The sequence below is a fragment of the Psammomys obesus genome, unplaced genomic scaffold (genome assembly GCF_907164565.1).
Source record: "Psammomys obesus unplaced genomic scaffold, mPsaObe1.curated_primary_1811, whole genome shotgun sequence".
Classification (NCBI taxonomy): Eukaryota; Metazoa; Chordata; class Mammalia; order Rodentia; family Muridae; genus Psammomys; species Psammomys obesus.
The window spans coordinates 13,310,053-13,335,300 of NW_026585698.1; the positions used below are offsets into that span (position 1 = coordinate 13,310,053).

The 25,248-nt window shown below is 38.9% G+C and overlaps 1 protein-coding gene across 1 annotated transcript in view; it reads left to right on the forward strand.

The window, feature by feature from the left end:
- The window catches only part of Pcdh15 (protocadherin related 15), an 844,567-nt gene that overhangs the window by 766,906 nt on the left and 52,413 nt on the right, over positions 1 to 25,248 (forward strand). Inside the window, exon 28 of the mRNA XM_055598939.1 lies at positions 17,163 to 17,378. Within this exon, the coding sequence (XP_055454914.1) occupies positions 17,163 to 17,378 (216 nt within the window). The remainder of the gene's footprint in view (positions 1 to 17,162; positions 17,379 to 25,248) is intronic.

The following is a 25,248-nucleotide window of genomic DNA, read 5'->3' on the forward strand; positions in this document are numbered from 1 at the left end:
TGTGTGTGTGTGTGTGTGTGTGTGTGTGTGTGTGTGTGTGTGTGTGTTGGGGAGTGCATATGAGTATATGGGGACCAGAGGTCAACATTGGTTGTCTTGATCAATCTCTCTCCACTTTATTTTTAGAGACAGGTTCTTCCTGAGCCTGAACTCAACAATTATTCTAAACATTCTGACCAGTGGGACCAAGAGACCCTCTCATCTCCTGCTTCCCTAGCACTGGGGTTACAAATATGTGCAAATGGGGTTACAAATGTCTGGATTCTACTGAGATCCAACTCATTCCTCTTGTTCTGATGGCAAGAGCTTTCCCAACTAAAACACACACACAGAAACACACACACACATGCGCGCGCGCACACACACACACACACACACACACACACATACACACACCAGTGTCTGGATAGTATCTTCTAAAAAAAAAAAAAAATCTGTCAATCCAGTATAAGAATTATCTCACTGTGGAACCAGGACTTGGTAGGAATATTCAGCCTGTCTTGTAATCCTGTCAGTTTGGCTTATCAGCAATCTGCATTTCTGCCTTGGTGTCAAGAGCAAGTTCTCTTCTGTTGCCTGTCTGGTTCTCTCTTGCATGTCCAATGACTCAGGATCAGTATGTGAGGGACCAGCTTGTTATTCTGCAAAACTAAACGAAACCCTTTAGTAAGGTGTCCAGACAAGTACAATATCCTCTTTATCCTCGGCTTGTCTAGCATTTCCCCAGGGCCCCTTTCAGACATATCTGCTGTCCTTTCCCTTTGTTCAGTACCATCCCCCAGCACTGAGTCACAGCAACAGCCATGGTCAGGCCCATCCCCTGCAGATCTGACTGAAGAATGTTTGGACAATAGCAAGCTTTTCACAGGCAGTTAGATAGATAACAGGTCGGCAAGTCCTTCCTATGCGGCAAATCAAAACAGTCAAACTTGACTATCAAAATTTACAATTACGATATCCTGTTGGTGGATTTTTTCCCCCTTAAGTGACATGAAGTGTCTGCTTCTGTGTCTCCTGACTACTCAAGAATAAGACTTGCCACATGTGATGGCTTCTTTTAGTCTCTTTTAGTTCCTCCCCTTGTTTCATTCTTAACTTTGATTTCCCTTTGACAGTAAAATATATTGCTTAAAATTGGTTCTAAGAAGACAGGTTATCTATAACTCTATATTATATTATCTATATATCGATAATATATTTATTTATTATCTATAAATCAACAAAATACCTACATATTATCTATAAATGTTTATATTTTAAAATAGATCTATATTTAAAATAGACATGCATATTTAAAATAGACATTTATTTCAAATCATAGAAATTTGAAATAAATAATAATGAACCTCAAGGTTTTAGAAAGTCCAGAACAAACAAACCTAAACCAGTTGACAGAGACAGTAAATACCACAGCACAAAGTAATAAAATGAACATGAAAGGCATCCACAAAGCAAAGAGTTGCTTCTCTGAAAAGATAAACAAGATTAGCAAGCCCTTATCCAAACTAATCAAAGCAGGAGAAGCCCCAAAATATACAATTGCAGATGAAGTAAGTCACTAAAAAAAAGACAGCAGTGAGATCCAGGGCATTAATTAAGTCACACTATGAAAACCTACAGTCTAATCAATTCTAAAATCTAAAGACATGTGGTTAATTTCCCAGACACATAAGCCTACTGGATTAAAAACAAAGAGTATAGAAACAATATAAGCACACATAACAGCATTGAGCTTGATCCCCAGGCTCTGGTGGCTTCACAGCTCAGTTCTTCCAGCTCTCTTAAAAAAAAAAAAAAAAAAAAAAAAAATCTCCCCAATTACTGCACAACATAGAAATGCGAGTAACACATCAAATTCATTTCACATGGCAAATATTGCATTCATATCAAAATCAGACAAGGACTTAACAATAAAAGAAAATGATGGACTAATTTCTAGGATGAACATTGTTGCAGATATTCTTAATACTTGTAAACTGAGTTCAACAATGCATCGGGAAAAGCCTTCCCCATGAGCAAGTGAGCTTCATTCTGAGCAGGGAAGAAAGCAAGAACAGGAAGAGCACACCTCAGCATAGTAAACATCACAGGATAGGAAACCTATGGTTCGCATAATATTAAATGGAGGAAAGTTCGATAGATTTTCATTAACATTAAGACTGAGACAGGACTATCTAGTTAATACACATTGTCCTTGAAATCTCAGCCTGAAAAATGAGAAGTCAAATTATCCCAGTTTGTGGACAATTCGATCTAGTACATGAAGAACCTAAAGATTCTCTCAGTCAATGTAAGAACTGAAAAATACCTTCAATAACACAGCAAGATACACAATCAATATGCCAAAAAAGCCTATTTTTTATATACCAGTAATGAATGTGCTGAGAGAGCAGTCAGAAAATCTCTCTATTCATGTAGCTCCAGAATGGAAGACCAAGAACTAAACCTAGAAAAGGAAGAGAAGACTTCTAATAAAAAGTAATTTAAACAAATAAATTGAGGAAGACACTAGAATGTGGAAACATCTGTCTTGTTCAAGAACCAGCAGAATTGATGTTTGTGGAAATGGCTGTTATCACCAAACATGATCTACAGAGTCAAAGCAATTCCCATCAAAATGTTAGTGACATTCTTCAAAGAAGTGAAAAAAAAAAATACCCTAAAACATATCATGACACAAAAGACCCCACAGAGCAAAGCAATCCTGAAGTAAACAGTCAGGCTGGGGTGTGGTAGAACCTGATTTCAGGTAACACCAGGGTATCAAAGTAACAAAAACAGCACAATAGTGGTTCAGAAGTAACCATGTGTATCAATAGAATAAGACAGCGGTCCCCCCCCCACACACACACACAAATAAAAACTCACATAGCAACAATCACCTGATCTTTTAAAAAAAGGGGACTTCTTCAAATGGTGTTTTGGAAACTGGAGTCTCTGTGTGGAAGAATGAAACTAGATCCCTACATTTGCTTTACACAAAAATCGATTACAGACTATTAAGCACCATAATGTAAGAATAGTTCTAAAATGTTGTAAAGACACAAAATGCTAAATAGCAAAAAGAGGTTTTCTTTTTTTTTTTTTTTTAATTTCCAAAATGGGCTAAAGAAGTGAACAAGAAATTTACAAAGGATTAAACATGTGTCCAACAATCATATGGAGGACAAGTCAATGCTCTTACCTACCAATGGAATACAAGTTAAAATTACATTTTTCCCCTGTCAGAATTTCCCTTACCAGGAAACCAAATGACAGCAAACATTGGCGAGGATGCAGAAGAGGGACTCTTTCCTTCTGCTGTCAAGAATATAAACACACACCTCAATTTTAGCCAACCTGAAGGAAGACGGAAATTATGTAACTTGCTGAACAATGGATGTCACTAGAGATTATGATATTAAAGAAAGTAACAAAAGACAGACAAATGTTGAATGTTTACTCTCACTTAGGGATGTAGGATAACTTATAGATACATAAAGCCATTCGCCCCTCATGTACACACAGAGTGAAAAGGTTGGGGTGAAGTTAAAGCAAGGGCATGGAGTAAAGACGCTCAAAGTACATCACATCCTTGTACTTGAAAGAAATGTTTGCAAAGTGTATGTATAAAAGCTACCTGTGATGAATATATGCCCAAAATTATCAGGATGGTGTGATCCTAACGTGGGCTTGCCCTAAGTTCAATCTCTGAGACCCCCATGGTGGAAGGGAAGAGCCGAGTAGAGCAAGCGACCTTCTAACCTCCACACACATCATGGCACATTCATAGGCTTATACACACACATACATACATATATGCTCATACATGCATGCACAAATGCTCACACAAACATATGTACACAGACATATATACACATGCACACGCACAAATACGTGCATTCATGTTCTCACACACACAAAATAAATACTTTATTGGTTTGGTTACTTTATCTCTATGATCAAAAAAAGTACAAATTTCTAATACTTTGGTAAAATTAGTAAATCAGATGAATTCTAATATACATATTTCTCATATATATTTATTTTCTTTGTACTGCATAAGGAATTTTCCTCATCCCCAGTCATTCAATGTACCATTGAATGTGGCTAAGAAATATTCAAATTTCAGGTAGTGTATTTTCTGCCAATCAAAACACTATTCCATAATAATTTTCCTTCAGAGCTGCAGCTGTTTTCTCTTAGAAAATATTAGTTTGTGTCCGATGATATAAATCCAAGTTACAGAAAAATATTTATATTAATGCATAATTGTAATTATATGCATTTACACATCCAGACATACAAATACCAGGAGGAAAACGGAGGGGGTAGGGGATGGAGAGAGAAAGAGAGGCAGAGACAGAGAGAGAGCATTTTGAATGGCCATTGCTTTGGATGAATGTGGCTTTATATTAAAATGTTGCAAATCGTGTAATCCAAAGGGACAGATTTTAGTGTCCTGTGTACAGATAGTCCAATTCCAGCCTTCAAATTGGAACTTTTTTTACAATTAGTGTCACTTTCATGACACTGAAGGCATTTGGTTACCATTAGCGTCAGAGCTACAATTTAGATTCCTCATGGTTTTGGAACGTTTATATTGATTTTCCAAACTAAAAGGTATATAAACTGAATTCTATTTGTCTTGACATGTTCTTTTTTCTGTAAAATCCATGATAAGTAAGCTTTTTATTTATGTAATAAGATTCTTTGTGTTATTTAATTTAATTGATAGGTAATAAACTATCAACAGAATGAATTCATAAAAATTTAACTTTCAGACTGAATATTCAAATGCTTTATTCTTCTCTTTCCTTGATTTTCTATTAAATATGGGAGATGAAGCATGAGAACACTTCTTATTCTGATTTTATTTGTTTGTTTATGAGATAGTGTCTCTCTATGTGGTCCTGGCTGTCCTAGAACTCACTATGTAAACCAGGCTGGCCTTGAACTCACAGAGATACTGCTCCTCAGCCTCCTCAGTGCTGGGATTAAAGGTTATCTTTTAAAGGTAACTATGCTTTGAAACGCATGCATGTACCTCTGTGTGTGCTTAAGAGAAAAATACTCAAATTTCTATACATCGATATGGTACAAAGTCGGCTACACAGAAGAAAGTGAAGCTATTTCATTTGCATTTGTAAATGTTCCAGCATCTGTTTGTTGTTGTTCTGTTTTAAAATTGGTTGCTGGAGCTCAAACACAGAACCTTAAGCTAGGAGGCAAGGACTCCACACAGAGCTCCACCCATGAGTTACTGGCTCCCAAGGTTCTTTTGCAGTAACACTTAGTAAATTCTCTGCATGTGACTACTTTTTGCTTTTGAACCAGCAAAGAATACGACATTATGAAAATACATCTGTTTTGATACTCTGCAGGGAAGAGTCTTTCAGAGGCTGAAACTCATAGCCAAACTTTGGGCAGAGTGCAGGGAATCTTATGAAAGAAGGGGGAGATAAAAAGACCTAGAGGGAACAGGAGCTCCACAAGGAGAGCAACAGAACCAAAATATCTGGGCACAGGGGTTTGTGAGACTGATACTCCAACCATGGACCATTCATGGAGTTAACCTAGACACCCTGCACAGAGGAAGCCCATGGCAGTTCAGTGTCCAAGTGGGTTCCGTAGTAGTGGGAACAGGGACTGTCTCTGACATGAACTCAGCAGCTGGCTCTTTGATCACCTCTCCCTGAGGTGGAGCAGCCTTACCCCTTACCGGGACACAGAGGAAGACAATGCAGCCAGTCCTGATGAGACCTGATAGGCTAGGGTCAGATGGAAGGGGAGGAGGACCTCCGCTATCAGTGGACTTGGAGAGGGGCATGAGAGGAGATAAGGGAGGGAGGGTGGGATGGGGGGGAGAGGGAGGGAGCTATAGGTGGGATACAAAGGGAATAAACTGTAATTAATAAAAATAAAATATTATAATAAAAAGTGAAAAAAAGAAAATATATCAATCAGTGAACTTTCGTTAGAAGTGCAAAATTGTGCTTCAACAATTATTTAATATGCAAATCTAAACAATGAGACTTATAAAATAAAAAGAACAAATCAGAAAATGTTTTCTATGTCCCAAAATTTACAGACATTACAAACTGTAATTTATAATTAGTGCCTTTACATGTGTACTTCACACCAAAAAAAAAAACAAAGAAATCCAGTGATCATCTGCAATATTCTGATCCAGTCTATACTGGTCTGTCCTGGTTCCCCATTTTATACAGGAGGACCTAAATCCTAGATGCCAAATTTCAAATAACTAATAACAATGACTAATAGAAATGGACTCAGATCTGTCTATCCTAAATACGGGCATATATTCCTCTGTGACATTCTTCTGTACGTATTTAAACACATTACCACTTAGTAGGTTAAGGCATTACCGTCCAGTGCAGGAACAAAACAATCTAACATGTTCTGTAGAGGCATAATTGTGTCATAGTCATATTATAGTAAATAAAGGTGCACCCACAGAGAGAGACCAGAAAGGCACGTGCAACTGAAGGAAGCTCTCTTAAGGGAAGGGAAGGAAGCCTTCAGATCTCTATCGACCTCTCTCCTTCCCTCCGTTCTTCCTCCCCTCCCTCCCTCCCCATTTATGATGTATTAGATTCCAGGAATAACCATTGCATCTTTAGCCTATTAGAAAAAAACTGTTTTGACTAAGTATAAAAAAAAAAACATATTCAAACCAGAAACAGTACAGATTATTAGAAAAATGTAAGCAACACGAAATAGTTCAATTCACACTATAGATCCACTAGAGAAACATAAGTATTATTATGGTTCCAAGTATTCGGTTTGATGTAAGAGTCAGTCTCAGGTGAGATGGTTCGTTACTCTTGGCGATCTGTTGGTCTCTCTGTGGAATATGGCAGGTATCCGCTGGATTGCTTCCTCATGAGAAAAACATAAGTAATAAAAATAAGGAAAGAAGTTGGAATAGTAAACTGGGACCAGATCATTTTCTTGTAAGTGGAGCTATTTGTTTACTTTTTTAAACCTGAGGGAAAAAGGAGTGATACATGATACGAGCCCTGAATTGGGCGTCATAAGCTTGGCAGAGAGTTAGAGAGCCAGGAGATGGTACAGCCAGAGTGCAGAATTTGTTCCTATGGAGTGAGGATTTGCGGTTGAACAAAGAGGATGCTGAGAAGCAGCTCTCAGCTCAATGCAGATAGGGTGCGGTTTGAATGAGAAAGATCCCCCAGCAAGCTATACAGCGACGGCGACATTGTTTCAAGAGAATGGAGAAACCTTGAAAATGTGGTTCTTGCAAGAGGTGGGGGACCATTGGGGCTGGACTTCTAGGCTGCATGCCCACATCCCACTTCCTGACCAGGTTCCACCTCCTGTTCCTTTGAGACGAAAGAGATGAGGAGCGCCACGTGACTGCTCCCTTCCACCTTCCTGTCTCTCCTGTCTCGATGGGTCGTGGACTCTCAACTTGTGAGCCAAGAAGTCCTTTCCGCATCGCTGTGCAAATGTAACCCATATAAGTAACGGTGCTCTTACCGGGTAAAGAGAAACAAGCACTGTAGTGGGAAGAGAGACATGAGCATGAGAGACAAGAAGCCAAATTTGCGTCAGAGAGGTGAATTCACTGTAACCAGGGAGCAACCAGTAGGTGAGAATATAGGAGTGTGAGGTTTAACTTGCTTTGAGTGGGGATTTAAAATCACAAGTAAGGTGGGGCCCGAGGGATGGCTCAGCGTTTAAGAACAGTGACTGCTCTAACAGATGGACCCGGGTTCAATTCCCAGCACCCACTTGGTAACTCACTCTCTGAAAGGCCAGTTCCAGGGGATCTGAAGACCTCACACAGATGTGTATGTGTGCAGAACAATAAACAATGCTCAAAAAATAAAAATAAATAAATTATTAAGAAAATGATGCTTATACAGTGTAAGACTGGGCAAAGGTCCAATAAAATCGATATATTGTTATTAAAAAATCAACATTGAAACTAAACTCACTTTATCTCTCAAAATAGGGTTTTTATCTTGTTTAAATGACCATTGTATGTAGAACAATTTGTTTTTTCTTGGATGAAAAGAACAGAACTCGTTCGAAAGCATCTTGAAAGGTCTTAAGTGAGTCCCCAATTTGAACTATACAATTATAACAGTAAGGAGAGAACTCATTTATCAGGTAAAAATGTTTATCTTATGGGATAATTTATAAGAAAAGGAAAATTGAATACTCCAATTAGTGCATAAATACAAGGAGGTCCTACTTATTTTTTTCACTGTTGTGCCTTCGGTAATACTGAACATTGCTGTGTCTTGTGTTTGCTCGGAGACGCTATCTGATGATTTCTATGCCAGTCTTTACAAAAACGTTGACAAATGATAAATATAAGTATCCTGTCAGGGATATTATACAATCCAAACAGTGACTGCCAGTGACTGCCAGCGTCTGCGCGCCATCATTGCGGTCCAGTTTCTGCTCTGGCGGGTGTTAGCTCTTAGATTCGGGAAAGAGGAATGCTAAGGAACAGATAACGGCCCCTAACGTCCATGCGCAGTCCATGGTGAGGCTGTAGCTGACAGTCCCAGATCCATCCCGGATCACTGCAATAAAAACTTGAAAAGAAAATCTTTACGTGTACTAAACTGTCATTTATTTAACTCCACAATTACTCAATGTTACCTTAATGCTACGTTTTCATGTCCCACTGTAGTCTCTTTTGGTTAAATTTTTTGTGAAAGATCTAATAACTGATTTGTTTTCCTGTTTAAACTATTTCTTCCTTTTCTTTTTAGTTTTTGCAAAACAAAAAAAATTGAGTGGGTCAGTAAATAGATTGATCTTTGTGGCGTCTCCTCATTCATGTTTTATGAGCCGCTGGGCACATTGGCCGTAAGGACTTCAAGATCAAAGTTTCTTCATGTTTTCTAAAAATACAGGAGTAAAGTTAGAGTATTTCTCAGAAGCCAACGCTGCATTCTTTTTGCCTCTAATAATCACAGTTTGACACCCACATCAGTGGGTGGATGTAAGGCATGAGTTTGGGGCCCCGCATTCTAAATCACTTTTGCTCTGTCTCTGGAAGAGCAAGATTTCTGTGCTGCTGGAAGTTGAAATGGGTCTCATTGAGGAGCTGAAGTTAAAGTCCCATTATTGGACTTTAATAGGTTTGAAAGTTCCTAGGACATCACTAATTATTCCACTAATATTTCTGCATTCGTGGTATTCATTTAGGCAACAGAGGGGAACAGTTACCAAGGCTATTAGAAAATTAATGTCTCACCTATTTCCTGCACCGTAGAGGCAATTATTTGGTGGATGTCTCTTAATGTTGGGCACCTGTGCACATTAAAAATTCCAGATGAGGTCTCAGGGATGTGTAAGTAGTTGCCTGTGTCTGAATTTTCATTTTAAATTATAATTAAAGCAAGTAGAATTATAATACCCATATTTGGCTTCTTTCCAAGCAACTCTAAGACAGAACTTTGCTCTCTTTTTGCCAAGAGAAAACATGAAAGACAGTAAATCTAATCAGGCTTACCCCTTTCTCTTGGTAACTATGTCATGAACCTAGTATAATCTTTTTATTATAAATAAACTGATAAAGTAACATATTAACTTTTTAAGGAAATATGATTCATTCTGGTGAGTCGGTTTTAGTATTTAAGCATTAATTTAACAACGATTATTAGCTGTTCTCTTTTCATGACCTAGTAAATGATGAAACAGGTTTATGAGTTTTCTTTTATTTATGTATTTATGTCTTTCTGAAAAAAAATAGCTATGAATTTTCTCTAGTTTTTTTAAGAGAGTGGTCCCTTTTGTATTTGTAACAGTTTATATTTTAGAAAATATTTACCTATGTTGAGATTTTATGGAAATCTAAAAAATTTTCTATTTCTAAAAGATTTTTTTTCCTCAGCTACTTCCCATTCTTTATATGGCTTTTAAACACCATTAATTAGTTGAGCATGGTGGCACACGCCTTGAATTCCAGCATGTAGGAGGCAGAGGCAGGAGGATCTCTATGAGTTTTGGCCAGCCTTGTCTACATAGTGAGTTCCAGTACAGTCTGAGGTAGATAGTGACACTCCATCTCAATAAACAAACAAACAAATTAATAAAATTAATATTTGATTCAGAGTCTGAGTCTACTTATTCAAATGTTCAAAGACTTGCTAGTTATGAAGTTGACTTTTCTTTTAGCTCAATAGCCTCATGGTTGTTCCTTCTTGGGATTTATTTTACTTGAAAATTTAATCTCTCTTGAACCACTATTTTCTAGAATTACTTGAGGTGTATTTTCAGGTGAGATATTTGAAAAGGGATTGTTCAGTCAGAAGCCTAAGCCATGCTTCATTGGACATCGTTGGTCTTAAATTCCCAGATTTTGGATTCCCCATTAATTTAAGCAGAACCCAGGGGCACATGACCTTACGATTTCTATCATTTTCTCTTGCCTTGAGCAAAGTGACAGTGTGTGAATAGGGCCTACAGTCATACGTGGAGGGGGGTGCGTTTGATGATGGAAGCTCAGGGAGAATTTGACCAACTGCTGTCTATGTTAGGGCGTGAGCTGGGCAACTCTTGGAGCAGTTTTGTAGTGGTGGCAGACACATAGCTGGAGAAAAAGGAGGATTATCTTCTGTTTGTGGTGAGATTTCTGCTTTCTGGGGAGGAGGTCCTATTACATTCTCTTTCATGAGTATACCCTGCCCCCTGCTCTCCCAGCCCTCAGAATAAGGAAGGGAAGGAGGGAAAAGGGGGGCATCAAATCAGAAACCACCATCAACATTAAAGTTTCTGCATTCTTAGCCAGACCCGTTGGCACTCATCTATAATCACAACACTTAAGGCTGGGCCACTGAGATGGCAAGACCAATGACTGCCTAGAGTACATAGCACAACACTATAAAAGCAAACAAACAAACACTGAACAAAATAAAGTATTACGTAAATCTTAAGATTTACATATTGTATAACTGTTTTTACTTGTCCATTCTGGCATTTATAGGGGATTTACATACAAGATAAACTCATTCTCCTGGGCCTAGGTCATTAGTAATCTAGGTTTCATCAGATTCACTAGGACTGAACCCCTCATCCCTAGGTAGCTGTCTTCATGCTATGTCTCCACACGGCAGAAGTAGATAAAGGGGGAACTCAGAACCTCCTATGAGGCTCCACCCTCACGCGCTGTCCAAAGGCGAGCTTTCATACACCATAGGAATAGTTTTCACCATACCAGCTTTGAAAGAAGCACATGTGTTTAGTTTCTGGCATGTGGGTTAATTTTTTTAATTTTTCTTCTTCTTCTTCTTCTTCTTCTTCTTCTTCTTCTTCTTCTTCTTCTTCTTCTTCTTCTTCTTCTTCTTCTTCTTCCCATGTCCTCATTGCGTCTGGGAAAAAAATTCTTAAACTGGTTTAACCTTCGTTTTCTGTTCTTTCCGGTGGGTTTTTAATCCCTGGTGTTCTGACACGTGGGATTTTTGTGGATTTAAGAGTGAGATCCGTAAGTCTCACCTGTGTGACTCTGAAGTCTGCTGAATTCTCCGGACACCCCCGTTCACCTGCAAAAATAACAAAGGACTGAAAATGAGACTGTATGTGTGAGTTGTCACACAGCACTGGAGGCCTAATGGCAGGCAGATGTTAGCCAACAGTGAAGTGTGCTTCACACACACACACACACACACACACACACACACACGAGCACAGACTGGCGGATCTGAGCCTGTGCTCCTCGGAAGCCTGATTTTACAACAGTTGCTCTCACTGATGACTCACGGCTCTAGCTGTGTCTCAAGGATGAGGCGGAGGTAAGGGGTTCCAGAAAGGGATGGTAAAGAACTGAACCATGAAAATAGGTGAGGGGGCGGGGTTAGCATCAGAGTATAAGTTTTGTTTTGTCTTAATGGGAAAAAGTGGAAGTGTCAGGGGAGTGATAGCGTGTTGCACATTAGGGGAACCTGGAGAGGTTCTGATCCCTGTGAGTGTGCCCTCCAGGGGAGAGGCAGTGAGCTGCAACTCCCACATCCTAAGAGCCGACACAGATTCTAAGAGATGGCACAGGGAAAGGCATTTTACTTCCAAGATGAACAGCTGAGAAATATCATGCTTGACATCCTGAAATTTCATGTAAATCAGAATGTGCCCGTCTCTGGAGGAGACGGAAGAAGACCCATAACCAAGCAGGCAAACGTACTGATAGGAGACAAGTCGGAGAAGGGTTTGTAACTGGAGCAAAAGCACAGTTCGCGACTCACTGGGCTGGTTCAGGGTGATGTGGCCATAGACCAGTTTGCAAGTCGGATTGCGAGCTTATGATCTCCTGGTCTCCCTGGTTGTTTAAATTCCCCGTCTTCAGCCGTAAGTCAGAAACTATAAGCTTACGATTCAGTTGATCCAAGGGACAAAGACAAGATAACGACCGTGTGGCTTGGACAGAAGAGCCAAAGTGGATGGGAACTCCAGACCTAATGTCCCAAGGGGGAGGGCGAATGTGAAAATTCACTAGCATCAGAGGTTTGCGATGTGATGGGTTCACTGTGGTCAGAAATGTACACATTAAAGTTTAATCTTCCTGGGACGGAGCGTTTCCCCAGGGCCAATGCCTCGGTGAGGTTTAACACTAGAGCAAATACCAGGCATTTCTATAAGTGTCGCTAGGCTGGGAATTGAAGATAAATTGGCAAGTATGCCGTGTACATGAAGCCTGCACTTTAAAAGAAGGAATAAGTTGAGGAAGAAAACGGAGGGCCAGCTGTCAGTGTCCCTAGTTCAGTCATAAGGGGAGAGTGTTTCACTACGTAGTGTGTGGGTGTCAATTGAGGAAGAAGGTTTGCAAGACTGAGTCAAGAGGGACCTGGAAAACATAAAGGAAAACTAGAAAATATAAATAAAATCAAAGATGATTATGAAAACCAAATGCATGCACCCTGACCCCAATTAGAAAGAAATTAGTAATATATTACTTTCATAATGGAGTTATAATCTTATGTGTCTAAGATGATAAGTCTATTTTAATAGCGGTCTTGAGTGCTTAATTTACTGTATTCATTAATACACAACATATTACAAGAAAGAAGAACCTTCTTGCTGTTGTAATGTGAATTTAAGAGCGCCAATAGTTAGGTTCTGTAATGGCCATGCTGTTCTTGGTCATTAAATATAATGACGTGAACATAATTTTCACCACATTGCAATCATGTCAGATAGCAGATGTATAGATATACACATGTTTGTTTTCAATAATATTTGTGAACAAATGTTTACATAATAATTCATCTCACTGATGAATAAGAAACAAGAAACACAAGTTAAAAGTGAGATTTGAAGGGGAGACTTACTGAAGTCCCCCTCAATATAAAAAGAAGTGAGAATAAGCAAACAAAATTAATGTAAACCCACTAAACACAGGACGCGGACACTTATGACACACTTGATACTGAGGCGTTCACTTCCTTTGCACATCTTGACCTGGATTTCAAGTTGTGCCCTGAGTTCTGTGGCTGGTGCTTTGGCTGAGTCAGTATGTGTTTAAACGTGTCACTCCACCAGAATGTTTGCCTCTGGCCTGTGCATGACTATAGGGCGTACACGGCGAGCCATCTGACTTACGTCCCTCAGAGGTGTGACAGTCCCAAACTGAAAGTGGGCATACCGTGTGCCCTGGAATTTTCCACTTCTGCTCTGTGGTCAGCCGGCTTCCGACTCTACAAACCTGATAGAGATTGGAGGGCTCTCGTGAAATTCACGCATTCCTGCAGCTGTTCTGTGGCCACGTCCAGAAGTGAGATAAGATGCTGAATACAGTGCTCCTTGAGGGAGGAAGGGACCATGGGGGACCACTACACAGCACACAGCAATAGAGATTTAGAGCGGCAAACGCCCAGCGAGCCTGGATTGATTTTTTTTATTCTTTTAGAATTGTACTTCATTTTTACCATCTTTCTTGACCACAACATGAAAAAGTCTAAAATGGTACTTCTGAGTCTTACAGTAAATGACACCTTACTACAAAAGCACTTCGGATGCCTGTCATGAACTGCGGCTGTGTTGTAGTTTTTCCGATGTAATGAGTTAGGAAACAAAACAAAGTCTGTGAAGCGGAAAGGCAGTAGAAACTGTGTGAGCTAACTCATGCGCCAAGCAACCCCTCCGCCTGCGCCGTAGCCACCGTTCCTACCTGCACACCTCTGTGTTGTCAACCTTGTCTTCGAATCCTACAGGCTTGAGCCTCACGACTTGGTGCAAGAGCAGAGTCATGAGGTAGAACTTTTGCTGACTCTACCGATATAAACTTGGAAAATGAGCAAACCTGAGCAATAATACAGACAGGTCAGTGGCTTCCCTGAGGGAAGAGGGTGTGAGGCTTGAGTAGAGACATCACTGGCTAGGGAGTTTTGATCTCTAATATGCATATTGGCCTCATAGATATGCATAGTTTTGAAAAAATAAAAGTATTGCTTTGTACACTCGTGATTTGGTACACTTTGGGCATGACTATTATATTTCAAGGTTTACATCAACAATAAATTATCTCTTTAATGAGAAATCGTTGGTTTAGATTCTGCGTTGAATTTTAGTTGTAAATACTCTTTTTTTTTTAATTTCTTATGCTATCCTTTGTTAAATGAATAAAATGGCCAGAATTTAAAGCTTTAAAAGGTTAACTTTAATTTCCTGTTTCTTTCTCCTGTATGTAAGAGTGGAAAGCTAATTACAGTTTCATCCTTGGAACTCTAATGCCCAAACCCAGCTCCGCTTAGCAAAACCTCAGACCACACAAGGAAATGAGCTGAGATAGCATTCTTGCTCTCCTCTCGATGAGAACTTTTAGCAAATGAAGGTACGCGGCTGCTGCGGGGAATAGCATGAAGACAGCCGTGTCAGAGGGAAGCGTTTGCTCTGGTTCACAGTTGGATGATAAAGCCCACCATGGCAGGAGGGCATGGCGGCAAAGCGTGAGGCAGCTGGACACGTGTGTGTAGTCAAGAGGTGGACAGGTGAATTCTGGGGTCCACCTGGCTTGCCCCTTTTCCCCATGTTGTTTAGTTTGAGACACTAGTCTAGAGCATCTTCCCTGCTCTGTTAAATTCCACCACAGCCACACCCACAGATGTGTCTCCTAGGTAACTCTAGGTCCAGTCAAGTTGGCCATCAGAATTAACCATGACAGCAACTTAGACAAGGTAATCTCCTTGTTATGCAGATAGGGCTATCCTGAACTGCTTTAAATGTTTGGAATATGAATAAAGCTTGAAGCCAAGTCAAGTTTATTCTATACCTTACTGTACCTGACTGTTAAATAACAACTGTAACTCAGTTAGATCAAGTTAGAATTCGGTTATTTTGCCTCCTCGGCCTCATTCAACTTCTCAGTGGTTGTATGGCTGATTTGGGCTGCAGCTCAGAACATGCTGAGAACATGCCTTATCGGCACCCAGAACATTCTGTTCACTAATCAACATAATTAGAACAGAAGCTGCCTCAGCAGTATTCTTCATGCTACTAATTGCTTTGGTAGAGCTCTCAGAGTTTTAGTACAAATTAAAAATGCTCAACATACCGTGCTTTAAATTAAATGCTGATAAAGGTGTGAACAACTATGTAATGGAAAATAACGCTGAAAATGGAAATATGAATGATGTCTATCATGAATAATTTGCACATAGCCTGGTAATAGCTATTAGGTAGACATTATCTGGTTCTAGTATCCACAATTTTTAATAAACGTTCAGTATTTAATACGTTTTAGGCACTGATCCACTACCCAAAACAAGAGTCCATGACAGAATTAGAGAAACAATTAGATTTGTGTACTCTTTCATAATGTGGGCCCATTACCTGCATTCAGTTGTTCCTCGTCGTCTTGCATAAGCCTTTCTTGTCATAGATTCAGTATTGAAAGTGAAAAACTCAATGTGAAGTTCCACAGCTTCCGTTCCAAATACCTATTCTACCTGTATAAAAGTTAATTGAGTTGTATCGACTTTGGTCTTTAACTTGGATATACTATATATTTACTTAATTTCGGGTTTTTAGAATAAAGTTTATAAGTTTTGGGGTTGCTTTTTATTTTAAGTGTATGAGTGTTTGTGTACATGCCTTGGGCCTACAGAGGCCATGAGAGAGCATCAGAGCCCTGGACACCAGAGTTCTGGATGGGTCTGAGTTGTCAGGTTGGTGCTGGGGACCTAGCTTGGGTCCTCCAGAAGAGCTGCCAGTGCTCTTCAGTGCTGAAACCATCTCCAGACCCTGCCATTCCTTTCCTTAGTGTTTCACTTTGAAATCATTCTGAAACTGACATCATGAAAACTTCCCCTTAGGACTCATGTAATTATATTCTGTTCACAGCCATTTTTAAGAAGAAATGGAAAACCTGAGTACTTGTTCTTTTTTTTTTTATAAAACCTAAATGATAAGAAAATTAAGCCTGCACACCACAACTCCCTGTCACTAGGAACCTTGTTTACTCAGGAGGATCCCAGGAGAGAGAGTTAGCATCTGTTGGACTCCTAGAACATTACCTGGTTGGCATTCACGCATATATCCATAACTGTACTTGTTAAAACCATGACATGTGACTCATTTTAATTTGATATGTCATTGTATAGTCCTCTATATCTCCGACCTCTTAGACTGCATGCTAGGTCAAAAATTTGATTTTTGTTTGTTTTGGTTTTCCTTTTTCTTTTGTTTCGTTTTATTCCAGAGGGAAAGAAAACATGAGGTTGGGTGGGAGAGAAGCAGGAAGAACCTGGTAGGAGTCGAGGGAGAGGAAAACATGACCAAAAATATAATAATAAAAAATTTTAAGCACAAAATCTACAATTATAAAAAAATCCCTGACAAATCTGTGGGAATAAAACCTCACAGCCATGTGACAATCTTCAAGTAACCAATAGATGCCACCACGTTCAGTGTCTGGTCCATACCCTAAACTTGAACTCATCCTGACAGATACATAAAACTTGATTGATCTGCTCCTCGTCTGTTGTAACAACTGTCCTGGAGCCACTATCATTCCAATGAAAAACTATTTGATATGCAAATGTGTCTTCTGCACATGCATAATGATATTCCGAGAAATGGAATTTTAGGAGTGATGTTCTGCAAGATTACACAAGTAGCCTTGGAAGCGGAAGTAAGCTGCTTCTTCTCTCTGACTGATGACTTATCATCTGGTTTTCCTTCCCTCCCAGGCCACCGACAGGGATACGGGCAACTATAGTGCCATGGCCTACAGGCTCATCATACCACCTATTAAAGAGGGCAAAGAGGGGTTTGTGGTGGAAACATACACAGGGCTTGTCAAGACAGCCATGCTCTTCCACAACATGAGGAGATCCTACTTCAAGTTTCAAGTGATTGCAACGGACGACTACGGGAAGGGGTTAAGCGGGAAAGCTGATGTTCTGGTAAGTACGTGGGACAAGCAAGATGCCAGCCCAGAGCGGGTGTTTTAGCTGTTAGCACTTTTAATATTACTTCGAAATAGACTCTCTAAAGTGTAAATGCCATTAAGTTTTCATCAAGGTGTTTGGCCTTTGTAATTAAAAAAACAGAAAACATGCTGTGGCAACTTATATTTCAATATCCATGATTTTCTTGTTACAGCAGTGATGGCAGAATTGATGCTTTGCCAAGTTATGTGTGTCTAAATAAAACAGTATTCCTTTTTTTTTTCTTTGTTTGTTTCCTACTCTCTGTCTGAATACAGCCTCAGGAGTATATGATCTCCAGGGTAATTGGATTCCAACTTTAACCAAAACATCTATCTCTTCTAAGTTGGACAAGGAGGTTGTTTGGATTTTTCTCTGACAAAATTAGTTACAGTTGTAAGTAGGATGATTATCGAACATTTATCATATCAAGAAAGAATCAAGTAAAATCCATGTATTCCCTATATCCCCTAGCAAGATATACATCTTATCCAGTTCTCGTTTAGTTGACTTTCGTCTACATGTAGGTATCAGAATGTTTTTTTTTTTAAGATGGTGGAAAACCATATCACCACAATTGTTGTATGTTGACAGTACTGATGACAGTACTCTCCCTCAAAACAGAATGCTTCATTGTAGTAAAAGCAAGCCAATATTAGCCAAGAAGTCATTACATATATGATATAATGGGTGACATGAAATTTTTATTAAACATGGGCCTGTAAACCTTATATAAGATAATATAGCTTTTTTTCTTTTTTTGTTATTTAAAATATGCACAGAGTGTAGCTTAAGGGATAAGTAAAAAGGTCAGTGTGCTAAGTATATATCAGATATTAAAAAATAAACACAAGCAAATATAATCATTATGTATAATATGGATAGAATTAATAAAATGAGAACAAGAAGCTCATGCTTTTTGATTGATAGCCAAAGTAATTGTAATGAAATTATAAACCATATGCTTAAATTATATATATATATATTTATATATATATATATATATATATATATATATATATACTTATATTATTTGGCTACATATCAAATATATATCTATGAGAAACAAATTTATTTAAAAGAAATAATAATGTGTGTTTATGTATATACATATATGTATTATTGTTACAAGCAAATGGCATCAGGAAAGTCATCTCAAAAAAAAAGAAAATATTTTTGTAGTGATGCATGCAGTCTCCATAGGCAGAGGATGTGAGGATGATAAGATGGCAAAACCAAGACAGAAGGCAGATGAAGGCAGAGCTGAGTAAGTCAGAGATAGTTATTCACCCAGTCTACAGAGCGTGGGAAGGAGTATGGCTGATGTATGGGGCTAAAGGTGGGAGCTGGTGGTTTGTGTAAGACACGGAGGCCACATGAAATGCCTTGGAACTGTGTGCTAAAGCAGTGGACAGCCATGGAAGATGATCAGTAAGAGTAGAAGGTAATCGTCGTCACATTCAGATAAGGGCATGTCTTTGCGCCCTTCTTACTGTTACTGTCTCAGGGGAGGGCTTCAGGTCACAGCGATTCGATTCTTTGCTGGTTTTGCTGGGCATGCTCTTCATGGTACCCACTGACAGTATGATTGTCAAGCTGCAGTGCGGTCATTTTTCAATCCTTGCTCTTTCCTGACGTTCAGACTCCACCCCCATGGTGTCCCTCCATACCTTAAGGTGGTTTGATTAGCATGGCTTTTTATTTCCCGTTCTCCTGACTTACTTTTGTCAATCTCTTTCATTTTTTATAAGGTTATTCTTCCAGTGAGCTCCTTCCCTTAACGACTCTGCCCTCTATCCTGTTCCAATGTCTAAAGCCATAGTTACCTGTGCCATTGCTTCTAAACCTCCATCTCAAACCTCCTACCCTTATTCACAATATTGAATGTATCCAGACAAGTTCAAGTCCCTTGTTCCCGGAAAGACATTCAATCCAACCGACTGAATTTCTTCCTTCTCATAAGTTCTCTTGTGAAAAAGCCTACAAGTTCTCCAGGCTTTATTACCAAATATGGAGTACTTATTTTACTGACTAAAATAAATTGCCCATGATATGAAAAGCAACTTCCTTTTCCTATGTATTCCTTAGTCAGTCTCTCTAAGGTAACAAAGCAAGTGGATTTATTTCACTAATTCATAGGCGCATTAAGGCTGAAAAGTCCTATATTGTCAGGCTGCATATTGGGAAGCCAGAGAAGGTGACAAAACAATTCCAGTCAAAGAAAGCATAAGTGCCAGAAGTGTGATGGCTAACAGTGCCAGCACCTGGCCCTGGGAATCTCTGGCACATCACTGGTGCAAGTGTCAGTGTGCAGAGTTAAAGCACCTGGCATCTTTGTCCATAAAAACATGTTTACTTGGGAAGGAAGAACCAGAGAAAGGAAAGAATTTTTGTTCTCGTGCTGTATATTATCGGGTCCCCAAGCAACTTCACAGCAAGCTCACAGGCAGGGCAGGTGGGCTCCACAAGGTTCATTTTCTACCCCAGTGTCTCTTAGATAAACCCTCATTGCTCTTCTACAGCCAGGGGCACGGACCAGTCAATATCCAACCACGGCATCATTCTCTATGTTGTGCTCACTTGAAAAAGCCATAGAACTCTGACTCTCCTTCTACGAGAGCAATACCCATGCTGGCAATATCTAAGGAAATGTACACAAATGTATGCTTGCTTTCACTTTAAATGATCTCACTTGTTTGGTAGCCTTCAGCCACCATCTTGGTTTGCTTATCACATCCCTCATAATGTCCTATTTTCTTTTTTGTTTGTTTGTTTATTTTCTTCTCATCCAGTAGCCTTTATGCTTTGCAAGGCTTGGGCCATGTGATCTATTTATTGTCTGCTCTCACTGACTTGGGGGGAGGGGAAACATAACTTTAAAATATCATCTATGTAGTAAAAAAAGGCACAAACCTCGAAGCTTATTCATAAATACAAACACTATCTCTATAAATCACTTACCTACATCATCTATCTATCTATATCTATCTTTCTATCCATCTATCTATCTGTCATCTAGCTACCTATCATTTATCTTTCCACTAATCATCTGTCTAGCTATCAAAAACAACTAACATCTTTAAATATTTTATATGATGAATTGGAAAGTATAATAAGAAATGGTGGTTGTCTCAAAAAAAAAAATGATTCAATTTGAACTGCCCACTTTTTGAACTTCCCATATTTTTTATTTGAAAGAACAACTTAGAGACAAAATATGTTTATTCAAGCTAAATATTTGGAAGGCATTTACAGAAGAATGAAAGATATGAGCCTTTCATTTCAAGGAAAACAGCTGGCAGAAGACGTTTCTGATGACAGGGTTGGATCTCTCCAGCTCAAAGCATATCACTGGAAGGCCTGTATTTCCCACTGTGAGCTTGACAGCTTCCCATTATCCAATGACTGTTTTAATGAGATCAGTGGTCGTATTAAAATAAAAAGAGAAGCATTTCTTTTTTCATTTTGCATAATGAGATGTATCAGTATTTGGAAATCTTGAACTAGTATTATACAAGTGGCAAAGACAATATGTTGAAATTTGTTCATAATGTCAAACACAGGAGTAGACTCCTAGAATTCTACCTCTGGAGATGGGGAGGGGAAAGCATGAAAATGAAATATTGAAGGCCAACTTCAGCTACACACAGGGTTCAAGCCTGAGCCACATGAAACTGTGATCTAAAACAGAAGTAACCACATGTTAATTTGAAGTACAAACAAAAGATCCCCTAGAAAAACGACAAGAAAAACAAATAGGTTTTCATATTTGTAATCATTGCTTCAGATTCCAAATGAAATCCAGAGTTGTAGAAACTAACAATCAAAATTTTGGTACAATATCAAAGGAGAAAAGACACAATAATCCTAAAAGGCTATTAACCCATTCCTGTCATTTTATTAAAAGTGGGTTTGTGAAGCACAGTTATGGTCCACCGGGAGAGGATGAGCGTGTGAAAACACTGGCTACTGGCCTTGGGTAGGTGGGGAGTGCCGAGACATGCTCCAGGCTACAGTGAGATCTGCTCTGTGATGAAACTGGATTCCAAAGACTCTATTGATAAAGCCAAATATCTCCAAGGGGTGTATTGTTTTCATGTTGGAATTGTGTTTAAATGCGGCAAACTATTTTAAACACTTGCCTAAAAGCATGGCTAAAATAATTTTGCTAACATTTATATTTCAAATGTGTGTACCAGGGGATTTAAAATTATGTAGGGTCAGGTTTTAGTGACTTAGTGCATATTCGGTAGAATGTCAGTGTTGGATTTCATAGGAATGAGTGAAGGGGGGGGTGAAGGAATGGCTCATGAATAAAATTAAGGGACCTAGAAATAAAGTATGTACATAGTGAATCTCTTTCATTAGACCTTTGTAAGTCACATGCTTTTTCTCTTTACTTTGATCACACTTGTTTTTTATCATACAAAGCATCCCAAGCAGTGTATAAATGAATATTTCTAAAATATTTTTAAATCAATCTGTATAGAGAAAAATCAAACAATACTGTAAGGATACTTTTAAATTATGATACAATAAATAGTAAATTTCTGGAAATATTTATATAGTGGTTGCAATGGAGAATTAAGACAAATGTTTTACTCTTAAACGTGTTTGGTGAAGATGCTGAGAAAAGCAAAATTCAGGAACCAGGACTTCCTTAAAGACCAAAACCTAAGCTATATATACATTATTTTTCTCTTACATATAATAAAAACTTTGTGTTCTGCTACAGATCAGCCATTAAAATTTTAAAATACCTGTTTAGAGTAAGTCAGAAACTCCCAATTATAGAATTAAAGCTGCCTACATGTATTAACTTATCAAAAAATAGATATATACTCTTAATTTATTAAAAATAGAGGTACACTTTTTGTTTAGTGATGAGAATTGAGTCTAGGCTTTATATCTATAAGGTAATTACTGTACTGATGTACAAATAGCTAAACCCTTACCTGTATTTATTTTATAACCTAAGAATAATTTTACAAATGATAGACAAATTTAGCTTCCAAATAAAGTTCCTCTCTACCACTGGACTGCCTTCTAAATGTTAGCTTAGAATTAAGATGCAAAGAAACCAGAGACTGTTTATACGTAGGCAGGCTCTACAAATTCTCTGACCCTACACACAACTTACATGATGATTTTTCAGTGCTCTTACAGCTTTCTTCGTGATACTCTTCGTAGCACGTAGTACTGCTTAGACAGATTTATTATATAAAAGAACGTAGATATCTATGACAATAGAGAGACTGTATTCCAAAAACATTTCCAAAATTCTAGTGTTACAGCACACTCGTGGATAAAGCCCTCTCATGACGTAAGAATGGCATCTATTTTTTTTTTGTTGCTTTCTTGATCGCTCTCCTGCCGTAGAGGTTCATGGTCTTATTGACCGAGGCTCTTTCTGACCCATCTCTCTGCCCTTTCTAATAAAGAATGGCTTCTTTATTCTGGTGGAGATGGAAACAAAGAGCTCTGCTGTCTCTTCCACAGTCTTTACATCCCTCTGATTGTACCACATGGCCTCCTTAACCTACAAAGCAGGGGCTGGGACATCTATTCCTTCTGTGTTCCCCAGAAGGAAAACAAAAACTTCTGGATGGACGACCAACAAAAGATCCACCTGGCTACCAAGTGCACATTTCATTCTCTTTCTTAAATAAAGCAGAGACTTATCAGCTCAACTTGACATCTGAATCACACCAGGCAGCACCACCTGCTGCTCATTCCATCAAGTCTAGATGGAGCACTTTGGTTTCCTGTGACCTAGTAAGTACTGTTTCCTTCTGTGCAGGGTTGGCAAGAATTAGCACAAACAATAAAAATCTCATCTGAAGAGGTCAAGGAAGATAGATCAACAGCAGTTACTACTGCATTCTATTATTCAAATTCCTCCGAATGCTTATAGCACAGTTCCCCAGTCTTGGCTTAGCAGTTCCTTGATTCAATCCTATTTTTGCTTTAGGTAAGAAGGCACCGGTTTGATTATCCCCTGTTCCTGCTATAGCTTTCCTCTGCTCATTCACTCGTTTATTCCTTTCCTCTACTCATTAACTCATTGATTCTTTCCTCTATTTTTTCATTCATTGATTCCTTTCCTCTACTCATCCATTCACTGATTTCTTTTGACCTTGGTCATTCTAATGTAAAAATTGTGAAATATGCCCATCTGAGGCCTGTCTGATTTTTTGGGCCTATATTAATAAAAACCTGGTGTGATAATCATGCTTATTCAAAGTCAATAATTGTTAGAGGGTGTTGAGACAGGGTCTTGCTCTGAATCCCAAGCTCACCTTGAATTTTTGACAGTTCTTACTTATGCCCCCCCCTCAGGTGGGATTATAAGCATGGGCCACCACCATGCCTGGCCAAGGGGGTTAATTTTAAGAGTGTCTGCTAAAGACCCCATTTATGAAGGTGTGGGTAAGTATATATAGAAACATGAAAGTACTGAATAATGAGACACTTCAGGGAATGCTCCACAACCCACACTGTCACTTCAGCACCCTTTCTCAAAGTGCAAGAGTTGTTTCATCACCAACCCACAGGAATAGCTGTTGACTGAGATAGATCCTAGCAACAGGGGAGACGGAGGGGCTGCAGCCTACAGAGATTGAGATCTGATTACTGGATTTCCTGTTGTAGCTGTTTTTCTAACAGGCTGCTGGTATTGGCTGAAATCCTGACTAATCGTTCTTGATCCAATGTTAAAATAAAGGGAAGAAAAAAGAGGGGGAAAGGAAAAGAAGCAAGAAGTCAAAGATAGAAGGAAGGAAGGAAGGAAGGAAGGAAGGAAGGAAGGAAGGAAGGAAAGAAAGAAAGAAAAAAAAGGGAGGAAGTGAGGGAGAGAGATGTCTCAGAAGTTAATAGCACTGGCTGCTCTTCCAGAGGACCTAGGTCCAATACCCAGCACCCATATGGCAGCTCACAACTGTCTGTCACTCCTGTTCCAGGGGAACTGACACCCGCATACAGACATACATGTAAGCAAAACACCAATGTACATAAAAATAAATAATTTTAAAAAGAGTCTCAAAAAAAAAAAACTATAGCTATGGTACATCCTTTGATCTCTGCCCTAGTTAAGGTTACCTTAACTATGACCAAAAGCAAACTGAGGAGTAAAGAGTTAATTTGGCATATATATATATATATATATATATATATATATATATATATATATATACATACATACATACATACATATATATATATACACACTACTAAGGGAACCCAAGGCAGAAACTCAAAATCTGTAGGAAGTCCTAAGCTGATGCAGAGGCCATGGAGGGAAGCTGCTTATGGCTTGTTGCTTATGGCTTGTTCAGCCTGCTTTCTTTGGGAAAGAAACCCACAAAGGGATGATCCCTCCCACATCAGTTACTAAGTAAGAAAATACCCTACAGGCTTGCCTACAGACCAACTTTTATGGAGGCAATTTCTCATCTGAGGTTCTCTCCTTGGAGGTGATTCTACCTTGGAGGTGATTCCACCTTGTGTCAAGCCGACACAAAACTGGCCATCAAAATCACACAAGTATTCCAGTTGTTTTATGGTTTTCTTATTTAACTTGGAATCATCTTAAGAACTACTTGTAATAGTTAAAGATAAAGTTGAAACCTGCAGGGTTCTGAGGAAAAACAAAAGAGAATGCCCTCGGCATGGGATTGCTGCTTTTATGTTCTACATAATAATAGAAGGAAGTCATTTTGAATACTATACAAATACAGCATATCCATCAAGCTAAACATTAACATAAAACATACACTAAGACAGCTCTATTTCAGTTTCACTGTAGATTTATACGCAGGCGAATACATGGATTACAGTTGACAAATAA